The sequence below is a fragment of the Bombyx mandarina genome, chromosome 10 (assembly GCF_030267445.1).
Source record: "Bombyx mandarina strain Sakado chromosome 10, ASM3026744v2".
Taxonomy (NCBI): domain Eukaryota; kingdom Metazoa; phylum Arthropoda; class Insecta; order Lepidoptera; family Bombycidae; genus Bombyx; species Bombyx mandarina.
The window spans coordinates 9,666,785-9,680,800 of NC_143217.1; the positions used below are offsets into that span (position 1 = coordinate 9,666,785).

The 14,016-nt window shown below is 37.7% G+C and overlaps 1 protein-coding gene across 18 annotated transcripts in view; it reads right to left on the reverse strand.

Annotated features, from left to right (window-relative positions):
* Positions 1-14,016, reverse strand: part of milt (trafficking kinesin-binding protein milt) — a 45,456-nt gene that overhangs the window by 2,375 nt on the left and 29,065 nt on the right. For all 18 annotated transcript variants that reach the window (XM_089730642.1, XM_089730634.1, XM_028185168.2 and 15 more), the window contains 8 exons: positions 12,530-12,725; positions 8,390-8,520; positions 7,603-7,692; positions 5,176-5,381; positions 4,537-4,722; positions 2,452-2,594; positions 248-403; positions 18-168 (listed from right to left, as the gene is read on the reverse strand). In XM_089730642.1, the coding sequence (XP_089586768.1) occupies positions 18-168; positions 248-403; positions 2,452-2,594; positions 4,537-4,722; positions 5,176-5,381; positions 7,603-7,692; positions 8,390-8,520; positions 12,530-12,725 (1,259 nt within the window). The remainder of the gene's footprint in view (positions 1-17; positions 169-247; positions 404-2,451; positions 2,595-4,536; positions 4,723-5,175; positions 5,382-7,602; positions 7,693-8,389; positions 8,521-12,529; positions 12,726-14,016) is intronic.

The following is a 14,016-nucleotide window of genomic DNA, read 5'->3' on the forward strand; positions in this document are numbered from 1 at the left end:
CGTGAGAACGGGCTTACCTGTTAGTGAAGGTGTATATGTGGCTGGAGTGCGGCAATCGTAGCATGTCGTCATCTTCTTCAACGTCAGACAATCGATACAGCCGTAAGCCCATGCCTGGTGCTGTCCTGGATCCTCTCACTCCGACACCCTCTTGTTCTTCCAGTAAGCCTTTTAAAAAGATTTTTTAATAGATAATTATTTATAACTTTAAGAACCAACAATATAATATTAGAACGAATTTTCAAACCTGACATATTCGGTTTAGCGAGTTGCGCCCAGGTATGGAGGGTCAAGGAACCTTCGAGAGGTTTGACGATCTGAAGTTTGTGCGGTGTTCGGAACCGAACCATGCCGCCGGCAGCCCCGGCTCCCCATACAGCACTTTCTACGCTCGAATCTCTCTCTGTTGATTAAAAATATTTTTGGGTATAAACTTTAAATATATAAGTAACTAGCGACCCGCCCTCGCTTCGCTTCGGAAACATTAAAACACACATGAAACCAAAAAAAATAAATAAATAAAAATTAAAAAAAGTAGCCTATGTTCATCAGGGACAATGTCGGCTTCTAATGGAAAAATATTTTTTCAAATCGGTCCAGTAGTTTCGGAGCCTATTCGAAACAAACAAACAAACCAATCTTTCCTCTTTATAATATTAGTATAGATTTATTGTTCTTTCATTATACTTAATTTATTACTTCCGTTCTAACTAGTACATTTTATTCATGACTTCATACGATACTTCTCATTAACCCTAGAACTACAAGCTGGGGTAGATATCTACTTATCCATACCTACCTATGTACATACATAATAAGCCCTACATTTTGACGAAGCATGTTGCTGATAACTCTATTTCTGTAATCTGACGAAGCGTGTTGCGGATAATAACATGTACTTTTAGGTTAGGAATATTGTTCTTTTTTTATAATAAATTACTATATTTGATTATAACAATTTAAAAAAAAATTAGACCTATACCATAATTTATCGTAGTTCAATGTTCTGACATTATAGCGAGCCCGCCATTTTTTTTAATTTTTATTGTGTGTTATTGTGTTGTGTGTTATTTGTTGCGGCGCAGTGAAGAAGTGAGTGTGAATTTCGAGTAATCATGATATTTACTCCAGTTTGTAGTGCCCGTTTATTTTAGTGTCTTGTATTGGTAAGTTATTTCCTTTTCTCGCTAAAATAAATTTGATTCACGTATTATACACCTTATTCATAATACAATACAATTCAATATTAGATAGACAATGTTTATGAGATGATTTCCATATTTTAATACACTGGGAATATATATTATATAAAAACTGATATGAATTCCATATATTTCTTTGCAGATAATGGGCGACAAGATACAATTTGAGCGCCGATTTACTGGCGAAAACTTTGACGGAATCCGAGACTGCCAAATAATTAACAATCCCTGCTAATAAAGTTGATATTATAATTTAGAGAGAATGAGCGAATCGGAAGATACCGCTGCCGATTTTTCAATTTTCAAGGTCACAAATAGATTTTTTGGCACAAAAACATTGTTTTTTTTTAAGCCCCTATATGTCCTCTTTAAAATTCCAGTAAAATTTTGAAAATCAGTTATTAAGCTATATTTTTTTTTATTGCTTAGATGGATGGACGAGCCCACAGCCCACCTAATGTTAAGTGGTTACTGGAGCCCATAGACATCTACAACGTAAATGCGCCACCCATCTCGAGATATAAGTTCTAAGGTCTCAGTATAGTTACAACGGCTACCCCACCCTTCGAACCGAAACGCATTACTGCTTCACGGCGGAAACAGGCGGGGTGGTGGTACCTACCCGTGCGGACTCCCAAGAGGTCCTACCACCAATTATGCAATACCGCAAATTATAATTTTGCGGGTTTGATTTTTATTACACGATGTTATTCCTTCACCGTGGAAGTCAATCGTGAACAATTATCGAGTACGTATTTCATTAGAAAAATTGGTACCCGCCTGCGGGATTCGAACACCGGTGCATCGCTTCATACGAATGCACCGGACATTTTATCCTTTAGGCCACGACGACTTTACAAATAATTTACAAATAATTATCGGTTCAATGGTGGTTTGGCCGTTTTTCAGCACTTTTAGCTGTTCATATCGATTTTTCGCCATATAGACCTTGATAAAATTAAACTCACTCTTCACTACAGCATTAAAATAACAATTAAGTACTTAAAAGTAAAATGTCTGCTTGCCGTCAGAACGGCTTTATTAGCAAAAAAACCCGTGGTATTAATATTTACCCCAGTTTGTAGTTAACAGGTAAACAAAAATGGGTTGGTAATATCAGGGTTAAGATTATTATTACAAGTTCAAGTTGTGTATTTAAATCGTTTAAATTTAACTTTTGGGAGTTTTGTGAATGATGAGCCATAATTCTTAACAGGTGTATCAAATAAAAGTGATATACGCAAATGACCTCCATGACGTCGCAGAGGTCGCGCGTGTGAGGCGGTGAGCGAGGCTCGTCGCGAGTCGATCTCCTGCGGCGTGAGTCGGCGCAGCGCCGCCGCCAGCTCGGCCGCGCCTGGCGCCCCCGGCACCCCTACCGCCGTGTCGCCGCTGGAAAATTAATATTAAATTTTTTTTATTTAAATAAAAGGATATACGGACTCACTCAGAAATAATGCCTAGTTAAATAGTTGTGTGATAATCAGTGGTCAGAGTAGGTAGATTGATTTTATATACTTGTGTCAAGATATTATAATATGGACATGTCATTTTAACCATAATGATCATGTTTTTAAATTGAAAAAAAAAAAAGTGTGTGTGTCCGCTCCGACGCACGACTGGAGTTTACTGGATATAAAAAATTAAACGAAACAATACGAGAAATAGTTCTATATTACGACAACACGATACACTACAGATTATTAACAAATTAACGAGACACAAAACAAACGACTAACAAATATATGAAAATACAATAATGAGAGAAACGCGCGATCAGTACGAGGCTTTGTGGCGGACTGCCGGCGCATGTACTAGCATGTCACACGAAATGCGCATAACGCATTTCGTGTGACATGCTAGTACGATTTTGGTCCCCATAATTTTCATACCCCGGGCCTATATATGTAAATCGATTCTAAAGGAGTAAACTCCAAAAAAATATTTTTAATACAATTTCTATATTTATGAGATAAAGTAACAAAAAGCCCTGTCTAAGTTTTGTCTCATACTGACAAGCGTCATTTCTAATTCAACAGAAAGGGACAAAATACGGTGTAACTATTCCAAGGTGTTTTTGTATAAAATAAAATACTAAATCTTTCACCATTAGCTAGCACTGGTAGCGTAGATTAATATTATTAAAACGTTTTTCACCTTAAAGACAGATTCATGCTAATTTCAAAATTCTGGAACAAATATCACAATAAATATGAAGTTCCGGTATTTTGGAGGCATATCCATATTATCCTCTACGTTTGACGTCAACGACCTTAAATCAATTTACCTACTCCGACCTCTAGTAATAACTCAAAGTAAAAAATGTAGAATTTTGTACATTACTGTATTTTTGGTTCTGTAGAAAACAGCCAGTCTGACCGAAGGTTCAGTTGGGTATTCGGATGACAAGAGGTTTGTTTTAAATTCGTATTTATTTCTTGCAGCTCAAGGATTGGATTGGATTGATAGGGCATCAAGATATATTTCATGTAATAAGATCGGCTGATTGTATGCTAACATTGTTTATACTCAGTATCTTTTTTTTAACACAAGAATGTTACACCACGAAATAGTGTTCAAGGCCTCTTGAATTTTGAATATTACTTCTGTACAAACATTTTTAGATAAATCGGTCAAGCCTTTCTATACTGCATGATAGACCAACAAACAACATTTAACTTTTCTTATTGTTTTGATGGTAGGTAAAGCTCACGACCCTCCTGGTCTTAAGTGATTACGGCCCTATGCGATTCATTGAGTCTAAATCTAAGTTCTAAGTCTCAGTTATACGGAACCGAAACGCATTACTGTTTCACTGCAGAAATAGATAGGATGATGGTACGAGCTCACAAGACGCTGTACCACCAGTAATTAAAAAAAAAATGCAGGTTTTATTTTTATTACACGGTTTTATTACTACACCGTGGAACTCATTCGTGAACTTTAGTCAACTGCGTATTTCCTTAGAAAAAATGGTACCTGCCTGCTGGATTCGAACACCGGCACAGTGGCATTGCTCGATGCGAATGCGCCGGTTCTTATCGGTTAGGTCATGACGACTTTATTTAAATTTATAGATAACGAACTTGGTGGTAGGACCTCTTGTGAGTCCGCACGGGTAGGTACCACCACCCTGCCTATTTCTGCCGAGAAGCAATGATGCGTTTCGGTTTGAAGGGTGTGGCAGCCGTTGTAACTATACTTGAGACCTTAGAACTTATATCTCCAGGTGGATGGCGCATTTACGTTATAGATGTCTATGGGCTCCAGTAACCCCTTAACAACAGGTGGGCTTTGAGCTCGTCCACCCATCTAAGCAATAAAAAAAACTTACGGATATAAATCTTCGGATTCCGTATCGGAGGTTTCGTCGAGGAAAGAGTCGTGTGAGGGCGGCTTGTTCTTGAAGAAGGGAGGGCGGGGCGCGTCCGCCACGTCGGAGCCGGGCAGCGACGCGTTGGACGCGCCCGACCACCGCGACGCGCACTGCACCGTTTCAAACACTTTCTGCATACTTGAACTGGAAATTTTAACAATATCATTTAATTAGTGATTCTTTTTACAGAAGATCATTTAGATTTGCGATCTGATAGTCGACCGTAGTGAGCTTTTATTGAATGTGATTTTAATAAAAAAATTACCAGTTAAACATATATTTTCAATTGCTTTCATTGTTAAAAATGTGTTATTCTTGTTGCTATTTTTACTATAAAACATTCATTTCTACTAACAAGAAAGATTTTTTGAAAATTACTATATGTGTAAATAGCAAATACCATTAAGCTGAAGTTAATAGTAAGTATTCCTAACCCAAGCAGAAAGAAGATAGGAAACCAATATATAGTTGCAATACAAATACCCACAGTTATTTGACACCTACCCTCATTATCAAACTCGAACTACTCATTTTTAATACAACCACTACTTTGTACAGTAAATACCTATTGAAAAAGAAACTAGGGACAATACTAACTGTGCAAGTGGATCGCCAATACCGGAATCGAGGCTGAGTTCCGAGTAGACGGAGGAGTGCATCTCGCGGTGCAGCGTGGGGGGCAGCAGGCCGGCGGCGGCCGCCACGCTGGGCATGAGGCCGCGCGCGCCCTCCCCGCGCCGCCGCAGCGCCCGCAGCTGCTCCTGCGCCTCTGCCAGATGCGCTGCCACTTCCGCATATCGCTCCTGTATCATGCCGAATGATAAACCATCGACGTCGCCCAAAGCACGTCATTACGGATCCACCTGATCCATTAACGGTGCTTTTAGGTACCACAAGCACCGGTCACCGCCCTCGGCAAACCCGCCGCTTACGACGAAGCGCTCGACGTGCGAATTAACCCATAGACACAGCCCACTGAGTTTCTCGCCGGATTTCTCAGTGGGTCGCGTTTCCGATCCGGTCGTAGATTCTGCCGAAGCACTGCTCTTGCTAGAGCCAGTCTTAGCAGCACCTACGGTTTGAGCCTCGATAGCTCACCTACACGCTAGGGTAACGCTGAAATAGCCTGTCAAGGCTATCAGGGGTAAGGAAAAAAATCGTTTTTTAATTATTTATTTTTATTGCTTAGATATGTGGACGAGCTCACAGCCCACCTGGTGTTAAATAGTTACCGTAGTTCATAGACATCTACAATGTAAATGCCGACACACGCCTTCAGATATGAGTTCTAATATCTCAGTTTGGAACATCACTACTACTAATGGTATTCGGTGTAATTGGGTTTATATAAATAAAAAACAACATATGTTAGCCCGATACGCGTTCCGAAACCATTAAATCAATTATGATGAAACTAGTACAGTTGTCGTTGGCACTCCTACTACAGGCGAATTAGGAATTATTGATGGTCAAATCGGGACCGAGTTTCGCGAATCTTTAATAATGCTAATGAATGTAAGCCAAACTATGTTGTGTAGGTAGTTAAAGTGACCAATTAGTAATCTGAGGAGGCGCTTTAATGTACTATCTGTTTGGACATGCGAGCTCGTGGTTCGCCGTAACGCGAAACCGCCGCCCACTTTGACTAATGTAGTTGAAGCCTTAATTGTAAACACGGCTACGACACACAAACTGCGTACTGTTAAATCAATCAATTACATCACTGATATTCTAATTTCATAGGGAAAAGAAAGATATTCGTATTCCGCGAAATAATGCAACAATTTTCTTTTACACATGCAAATAACGACACTTATTGATCATCATTGGAGATGTGTACAACTTATATAGAAACAAGACATGTAGTTTATAATTTAATAACCTCTAGATACCAGTTCATCTCTTCAACGCAAATTGAGCACGATAGACTAATAAATTGTAAATTCACTTTTTTTTATTGCTTAGATGGGTGGGCGAGCTCACAGCCCACCTGGTGTTAAGTGGTTACTGGAGTCCATAGACATCTATCTACAACGTAAATGCCGAACGTAAAGCGAAACGCATTATTGCTCGGCAGAAATAGGCGGGGTGGTGGTACCTACCCGCGCGGGCTCACATCAGGTCCTACCACCAGTAAGAAAGAATAGTGTAATAAAAACTGTATATATTTCACTAAGTTCTTTATTGGATTACTACCAGCGTTACAGAATGTGGTGATTGATAGCTTGTATTTCAGAAGAACTTGTGAAAGCACTATGAGGAATTTTTCAGGGTGATACCTCATCTCCTATTTACTATCGCACCGCCTCCACGGGAGTTGAGTTCACCCATTCTACCTACACGAAACCACAGTGTTCTTCCGGTGAATTTTCAGAGAATTTTCTTCTACGTCCCGGCCTATCCGGCTTTGAACTCACAATCCCTACACGATGTTTCCCGACCCCTTTGGCATATCCTTCTTAAAACAAAATTTGATGGGAGTCCTCAGCAGTAGGCAGCGGTTTGATTGTAAGCCGCACGCATCAGACTACGTACCATCAGATGGGTCGTATAGTATCTGCCTACAATCGCGATAAAAAAAAAGCTTACGAACGGTTGAGTTATCGCTAGCGTACGTGGCGTGACAGGACGACTTGACCTCATGCCTGGCGGACCCATTACAATACGTCGTCTCACATTAAATACATACATAATAGTAACTTATTATTATTTTTACCTTCTTTACTTACAACTATTTTTATATATCGAGGGGTGAAAGCCTGTTTGGTTTAAACGACATTCCGCTTAATACGCGACATTTATCTTTGTAATTAAAGGTCCATTTTATTTGGTATTGTCATCAACAGTTCGATGTTTTTAATTGAGCTTCAATTAAGTTTACTCCATCCAAATAGCTGAAGTTTTTATGTTATATTTTTTTCCAAATTTAAAATATTAAATGGCTCTCCTGTAAAGTTGCTAAATTGTCGCTTAACCCGAATAGCCGTTCACCCTTCGATAAGCATGTAGTTTATTAATTTGTACCTTAACATCGGCCAGTTCCGCTGCGAGTGCATTCTGATTCTCCTTTGTTATTTCTAATATTCGCAGCGTGTGCTCATGTTCCGTCGTTAGCTGTGAACGAACAACAAAATCTTGTGTTCAATAAAACGATCGAACGTTTGCCATTGTGCTAACACGTAAACTTCCGTAGTTACACTTCTTTGAATCGACTTAAAGAAGCCGTTTCGGTGTCGGGAAGCCAATCCTCTTTAATGCGCCTCGTTAATCGCTGTAAATTTTAATTCTAACAGAGCACGCAGACATTCGACCGTCTGTCATATAACAAAATTGTATTACAAGAAAGAAATGTACTTGCTTTAATGATCGAAGTACGATGACGTATGACGTCACGGCATCCGGACAAAACACTTGTGTCTATTTACCTTAAATTTTTTTTCCTACCTAAGCTGAGAGCCTTAAGAGGCTATTTCAGCGTAACCTTAACTAGTAGGTGAACTCACGAGGCTCAAACCTGACGACGTTGCTAACACGAACCCTAGCAAGAGCCGTGCTTCGCAGAATCTACCACCGGATCGGAAACGCGACCCACTGAGAAGATCCGGCGAGAAACTCAGTGAGCTGTGTCTGAGGGTTAATTCGCTCGTCGAGCCCTTCGTCGCAGCGACGGGTTCGACGAGGACGGTGACCGGTGCTTGTGGTACCTAAAAGCACCGCTAACGGATCGGGAATACTTGCTTAACAACTGAAGGACGATGACGTATGACGTCACGGCGTCCGGACAAAACATTAAATACTTGTGTCTATTTACCTGTTTAAAGTCTCTTTCGTTGAAGGCGAGCCTCGATCGAGTGCTGTCCAGCTGCTGTTGAAGATCGACGGAGCGTTGCCTCTCTTCGAGCAGCTCGGTTTCCAACGCGCTGGCCTCAGAGTTCGCACTTGCTATCGGAGAAACGCAACCGCTGTAATACTTCGAGACCATTACACGAACGTACGTACGTGCTTGTGTGACACATAACAAAGACAAACTAAAAATATTGCCGCGTTAACAATCTTCCATTAGTCAAAATTAATTTTTAATGCATTAATTAATTAAAAAATCATAATGATTAGAGGTCTGTGTCACACAAAAAACTAAACAAGTAATCGATGTGGCAATTTCCAAGTTTGTTCTTTTTCGTAACATTTTTTACTACATATATTATAAATGTTTTCCGACATTTTATTTGCAAATATACAGAGTTGCCAAGACAAAAAAAAATTGCGAGAATTTTAATCAATTTAAGCTTCTTTTTTTCATGCATGCGTGAATGGACTGACAGTCCGCCTAGTGTTAAATGATTACTCGAGTCTGTAGACATCACAGGATAAATATCTCACTTATGAAAGCCCTACTTATGAGACGAACGAAGTCGGTATCTCAATCGTTTTGGATCATAAGGAAACGCAACTGCTTCATGAATCAACATGAATTCCGAAAACAGTTAATTTCAATAACATCTCCCGTCATATTTATTCCCGTTTTTTTAAATGCTTCAAATACAATCATCATTAAACAAAACAATATATAAAAATTTGGAACGCAAAGTACTGAATAACATATGCAGCGCGATAAACGATCTTATTGCTAAGGCGGTTTTCATGTTTCTTGCTTATTCATTACTACTTCATTAAATTCTTCTCTTCGCTTTTCCCGTGACGAAAATAGGTTAGTTAAAACAAGTATGGTCTGACAGGGTGCAAGCTTTGTTGAAAACACTCTGCTAGGCCACCTTGCTTCACCAAACCTTAAATTTTATTTTCCAAGATCACCCAAATAGGTTGCGCTTCAATTTTTTTAAATAACTGCAATATTATTATTGCAGACGTTATTAATTCACCAGACGATATGAAAAACGTGTTTAAAAATTATCGAATCACCAATCGACATCGGCTAATTTTCATTAAAAAAAATTACGTCAATAAACTTTAGTGTTTACTCAAGATAAAGTACTGATAACATTAACACAGCATAAAGAGTGGTGATTATCACTCGAACACACATGTACGAGACATTGAAAGAATGAAGGCTATTCATAGTTTGGTGACACGTCTTAATTTACGTTTCGTCTGTCTCTCAGAAGGATGCTTGAATTAGATCACTTAGTGCAAGCTTAGAATGTTCTCGAAAACACGATTTCACTATTCCCGCTAATTGAGTTGACAAATTTTGAAAGACGTGACCGGGAATTTCACATCGCCGTCAGCGATGTATGAATAAATATTGTTTTGCCAATTCCTTTTTTTTGTGCTATGATAATAATATCAATCCATATCGTCTATCACTGTTATGACCGTAATTCAATATCAGTGGAATGCTAATACTTTTTGAATTATGTATGAATAAAACAAAACCATGAATCATCGCACACAAATCTATGAATTCTTTTTCAAATATCGTAAGCGCTACGACCGCTATTAGTATTTTACGGAATTAATACGGCCTAAAGGAAGCCGGCTGAGTTTCTTGCGACTCCGATTCTTCTTGCGATTCTTCAATGGGTCGCGATTCCGATCAGATGGTAGATTCAGCATTGCCCTTGCTAGAGCTAGTGTTGGCAAAATCTCTCAGGTTATGAGTTCGCCTACACAATCGGTGAACAAAGCATAGCCCCGCGAGATTAATAGCCGTGGGTAGGAAAAAACAGCTTGAAGGATAGCCAGGTTTAAACCAGTGCACTCGCAAATCCACTTTTGATTAAAATTTCGATAATGTACAATATTGTATTAATTACGCTACTCATTCTATATCATTCGATATCACTCGGAAACTGTACATAAAGTAATTGTGATTCGCAGTTGTATTTATTCTTGTCTGGTAGGTATATACAGGTGTACTACACGCGCGAACGTCATTCATATTATTTTGCCTAAGATACTAGTCTGTCAATTAAATAAATAAAAAATAGTAACAATTCACAAAGCATGGCTATTAATTTTTTTTATTATAAAACACCCTAATTTTTTATGACTCACATATTTGTGAATACCGGTTACGCAACGTGCGTTTGAAGAAACAAAACAATTTGGTACAAGTCCAAGATATAAATAAGTGCGTGAACACTTTACAACAAGAATGCTATTTAATATCAAAACAAAGTCTTGAAATAAACAAACTTATCGTTTCGATTGCATTTGTTCGATATCGATATATTGACACAACGTTTCAGTACTAACATTACGATAAGTTAACCGCCTGTACCCAACTTATAATTGAGGCCTATAAAATCAAAGGCAGCTATATCCATGTCTGTCAAATATTCAGGTAAACTACAAAAATCGGCCCTAAACACGTCATTACGGATCCTCCCGATCCATCGAAGTACTGCTCTTGCTAGAGGGCCAGTGTTAGCAACACTCCCGGTTTGAGAATCTGAAAAAACTTTGTTCGTATAGCTACGATATTCTTTATTTTAAAACAGATTTATAAAGAATGAGAATATTACTAATAATCTGAATTTTAAATGATAAAACTTCGTTTATTAGTACTTAATACAGAGTAAACTTAACTTTTTTGAACTGAATTTGTTAGAGATTCAGCTGCATTTGTTATAACATGAAAACACTAAAGCATGTTCAACTAACTAAACAAGATAGAGCCATTGTTAATACATTTTAAGACATTATGGCGTTTAGCTGCCTTTGATTTTATAGGCCTCAGTTCATCTCTATACAAGACTGCAATAGTTCATTCGCATATAACAGGCAATACGATCTTACGGCCAATGCAGAACGAATAGATACAGGTCGGATCTATTTATACTGTTGATCTAATCTTCAGCTGAACTAGTCTAACATTAGAAACCTATATTTAATTTATCCAGTAAAGATCTAAAGATTTAAATTTACAAGTTCACGATCAAGACTTCGATTTTCGATGGAATGGAACGTAATTGGGCTTCGTCTTTTAAATCGTTTGCTTCTATTAAAAACTTATTACATAATAACATTTTATCATTTAAGTCTAAACTAGATCTCGTACTATGACTAAATTTTATAATGTAAGGTATAGATACACTAGGCGTTCAAATTCTTATTTTCAATAAATTGTATGGTATAAATGTAATTTTTCAGGTTAAGCAGTTCTGATACATATTTTTCTGCTAGTTTTAAATTCAGTTTAGGTTCGAAATGTGCATACATTTACAGATTATTTTTAAATTGAATTGTACTTAATCTTTTACGTAATCTATTTGTCCTAAAAAATCCACGGCGCTTTTTATTAAGATTCTTTATCAAATTATGCAACACAATTACCCATATCACATGGCAACACAACCATTTTATTCGAATGTAAAAAGTATTAAGTTGAAATCAGTTTTATTCGAAAAGTTTTTATTTTCTGACAACAAAACGCTGAATAATTTGGTATGTGTACTAAAATACAAGAATTCACATATTAATAATATGTGAAGCAAAAACTTTGTACCCCTTTTTACGAAAATTGCGCGGTCGCAGGAGTATGAATTTTCCCACACTTATAGAGAATACAGAGAGAAGTGCAGAATGTTAATATTTTTTAAATTATGTATACAAATACATTATTTCAATAAAAAAAATACACACACTACCATGTGTTTGACACACAAACACGCATGCATATTATTTGTTTATTGTCAAACTTTTCTTATTGTTTAAAGTCTGTGGTCATATTATTATAGAGAATAGATTACTCCTTTTGGCTTAAAGGATTTTGTTTCCAAGCCAGTAATTTTTTTTTTAAATTAGGTGTGATATTGTTTGTCTTTATTAATATTTGTCTAATAAAGTGTAGTCTTGGCGAAATCTGTGATTATAGAAGACAATAGAATCATAATACTGTACAGAGTTATAATTTCAATTCATTATAGTCGAATTTCGACTATGTACCAGGGGACCAATAATTTAATATAAAAATTAGAGATTGCCTTACTGAGTTGTTGCACGATGTCACGCAGCAGCTGTCTCTCGGCGAGCTCGGCGGAGTCGGCGCCGGCCGCGAGGCGCGCCGCCTCATCGCGCAGGGCGCGGTTCTCCCGCTCCAGTGCGCCGGTCCGACGTCGCAACGCAGCCGCACTCGCCTCCTCCTGCTCCGTAGGGGACCCCTCTTCTGTGTCATTTGTTAGCACCTACAAATTTAAGGATGCGTGTTCAACGTTGCACTTTTGGCAACTTTTGGATTCTGAAGTTTGTTTTACGAATAGCAGCAGGTGAAGGGATATCGTATAAGAGTGAATGATACAGAGTCACGACCCTCAGCAACGAGGATAGCGACGCGAAGAGGAGAGTGATTTACAGATTTTAAAATTTTATTTTTCCGTAATATTATTAAACTAGATTTTTTCGTATTTGTAAATCAAAGTTAGAATTTCGAGATTATTAAATTTTGAAAAATTTTGTTATACGGGCATAATATGTATTTGTGGATTAACATCCTAACGGTAATCCCATCTTTTTTTTACTTATTTTACTTATGGTATTTGAAAAGTATATACCTACTAAAGAAATATTTTCCTCAAAACTTAAACCCCCGTCCACACGGTTAGGGCGTTGTCTTTTGTTAACGTTTAGATTAAATCAACGGTGCTCTGTGCCATAATGAACGTTACGCAACACCAATCCAATCACATTGTGTTCATGACAATCCATTAGACAGTGTTGGTATTTCCTATATTACTTTATAGCTTGGAATGTTCAAATCGATAAGACGATTTCAATATCGGGAACCCACAAAAATTCAAAATCGTGATAAGACTACGTTGAATCAAAGTATTATTATTTAAGAATTTCAATGTTTTTGACGTTATAAGAATAATGAATTAAAAAAAGCGAATATCTTAAACACAAAATCATTTGCCGGGTTTTTACCACTATCTTCGATTGAGGTAAAAACGGTACGCTTGGACTTGTCCGACTTTTTTTGAAAGACTGCCTGCCGATGAGTTGAAAGGTTACCGGAGATGAAATAATAATATGGTGAACTTTAAAACATGCGATCGAAGTCAACGATTCTGTTTTGCAACCAAAATTTTATTTGCCACTTGTCGGTACTAATCTGATCGATCTCATAGCCTCATCGGTGCTCAATTTATTCATTATTGAAAGGAGGTCTTAGTATGAAAGTAGTTGTGGATACCCGCTAGTACTTAATAGGAGCTCAAACTTCATATAAGAACAAATCCTGTAAGATCCTCCGAAAATGAATTTGCAAGACAACAGACGGTCATAACGATAAACTGTATAATCTGTTTGTTTATATAATATTCGCTAAAACTTCAAAACAATGTTCGTAAAGCAATGAAAGGACATGGGCCACTCTCCATACATTGCACGGCCCACTAAACGAAGTTCAAGGACAGTAATAAAATTAAGTTTAAATAACAGACTATATATCCCTTTTCTTATAAAAACAAATTAAAA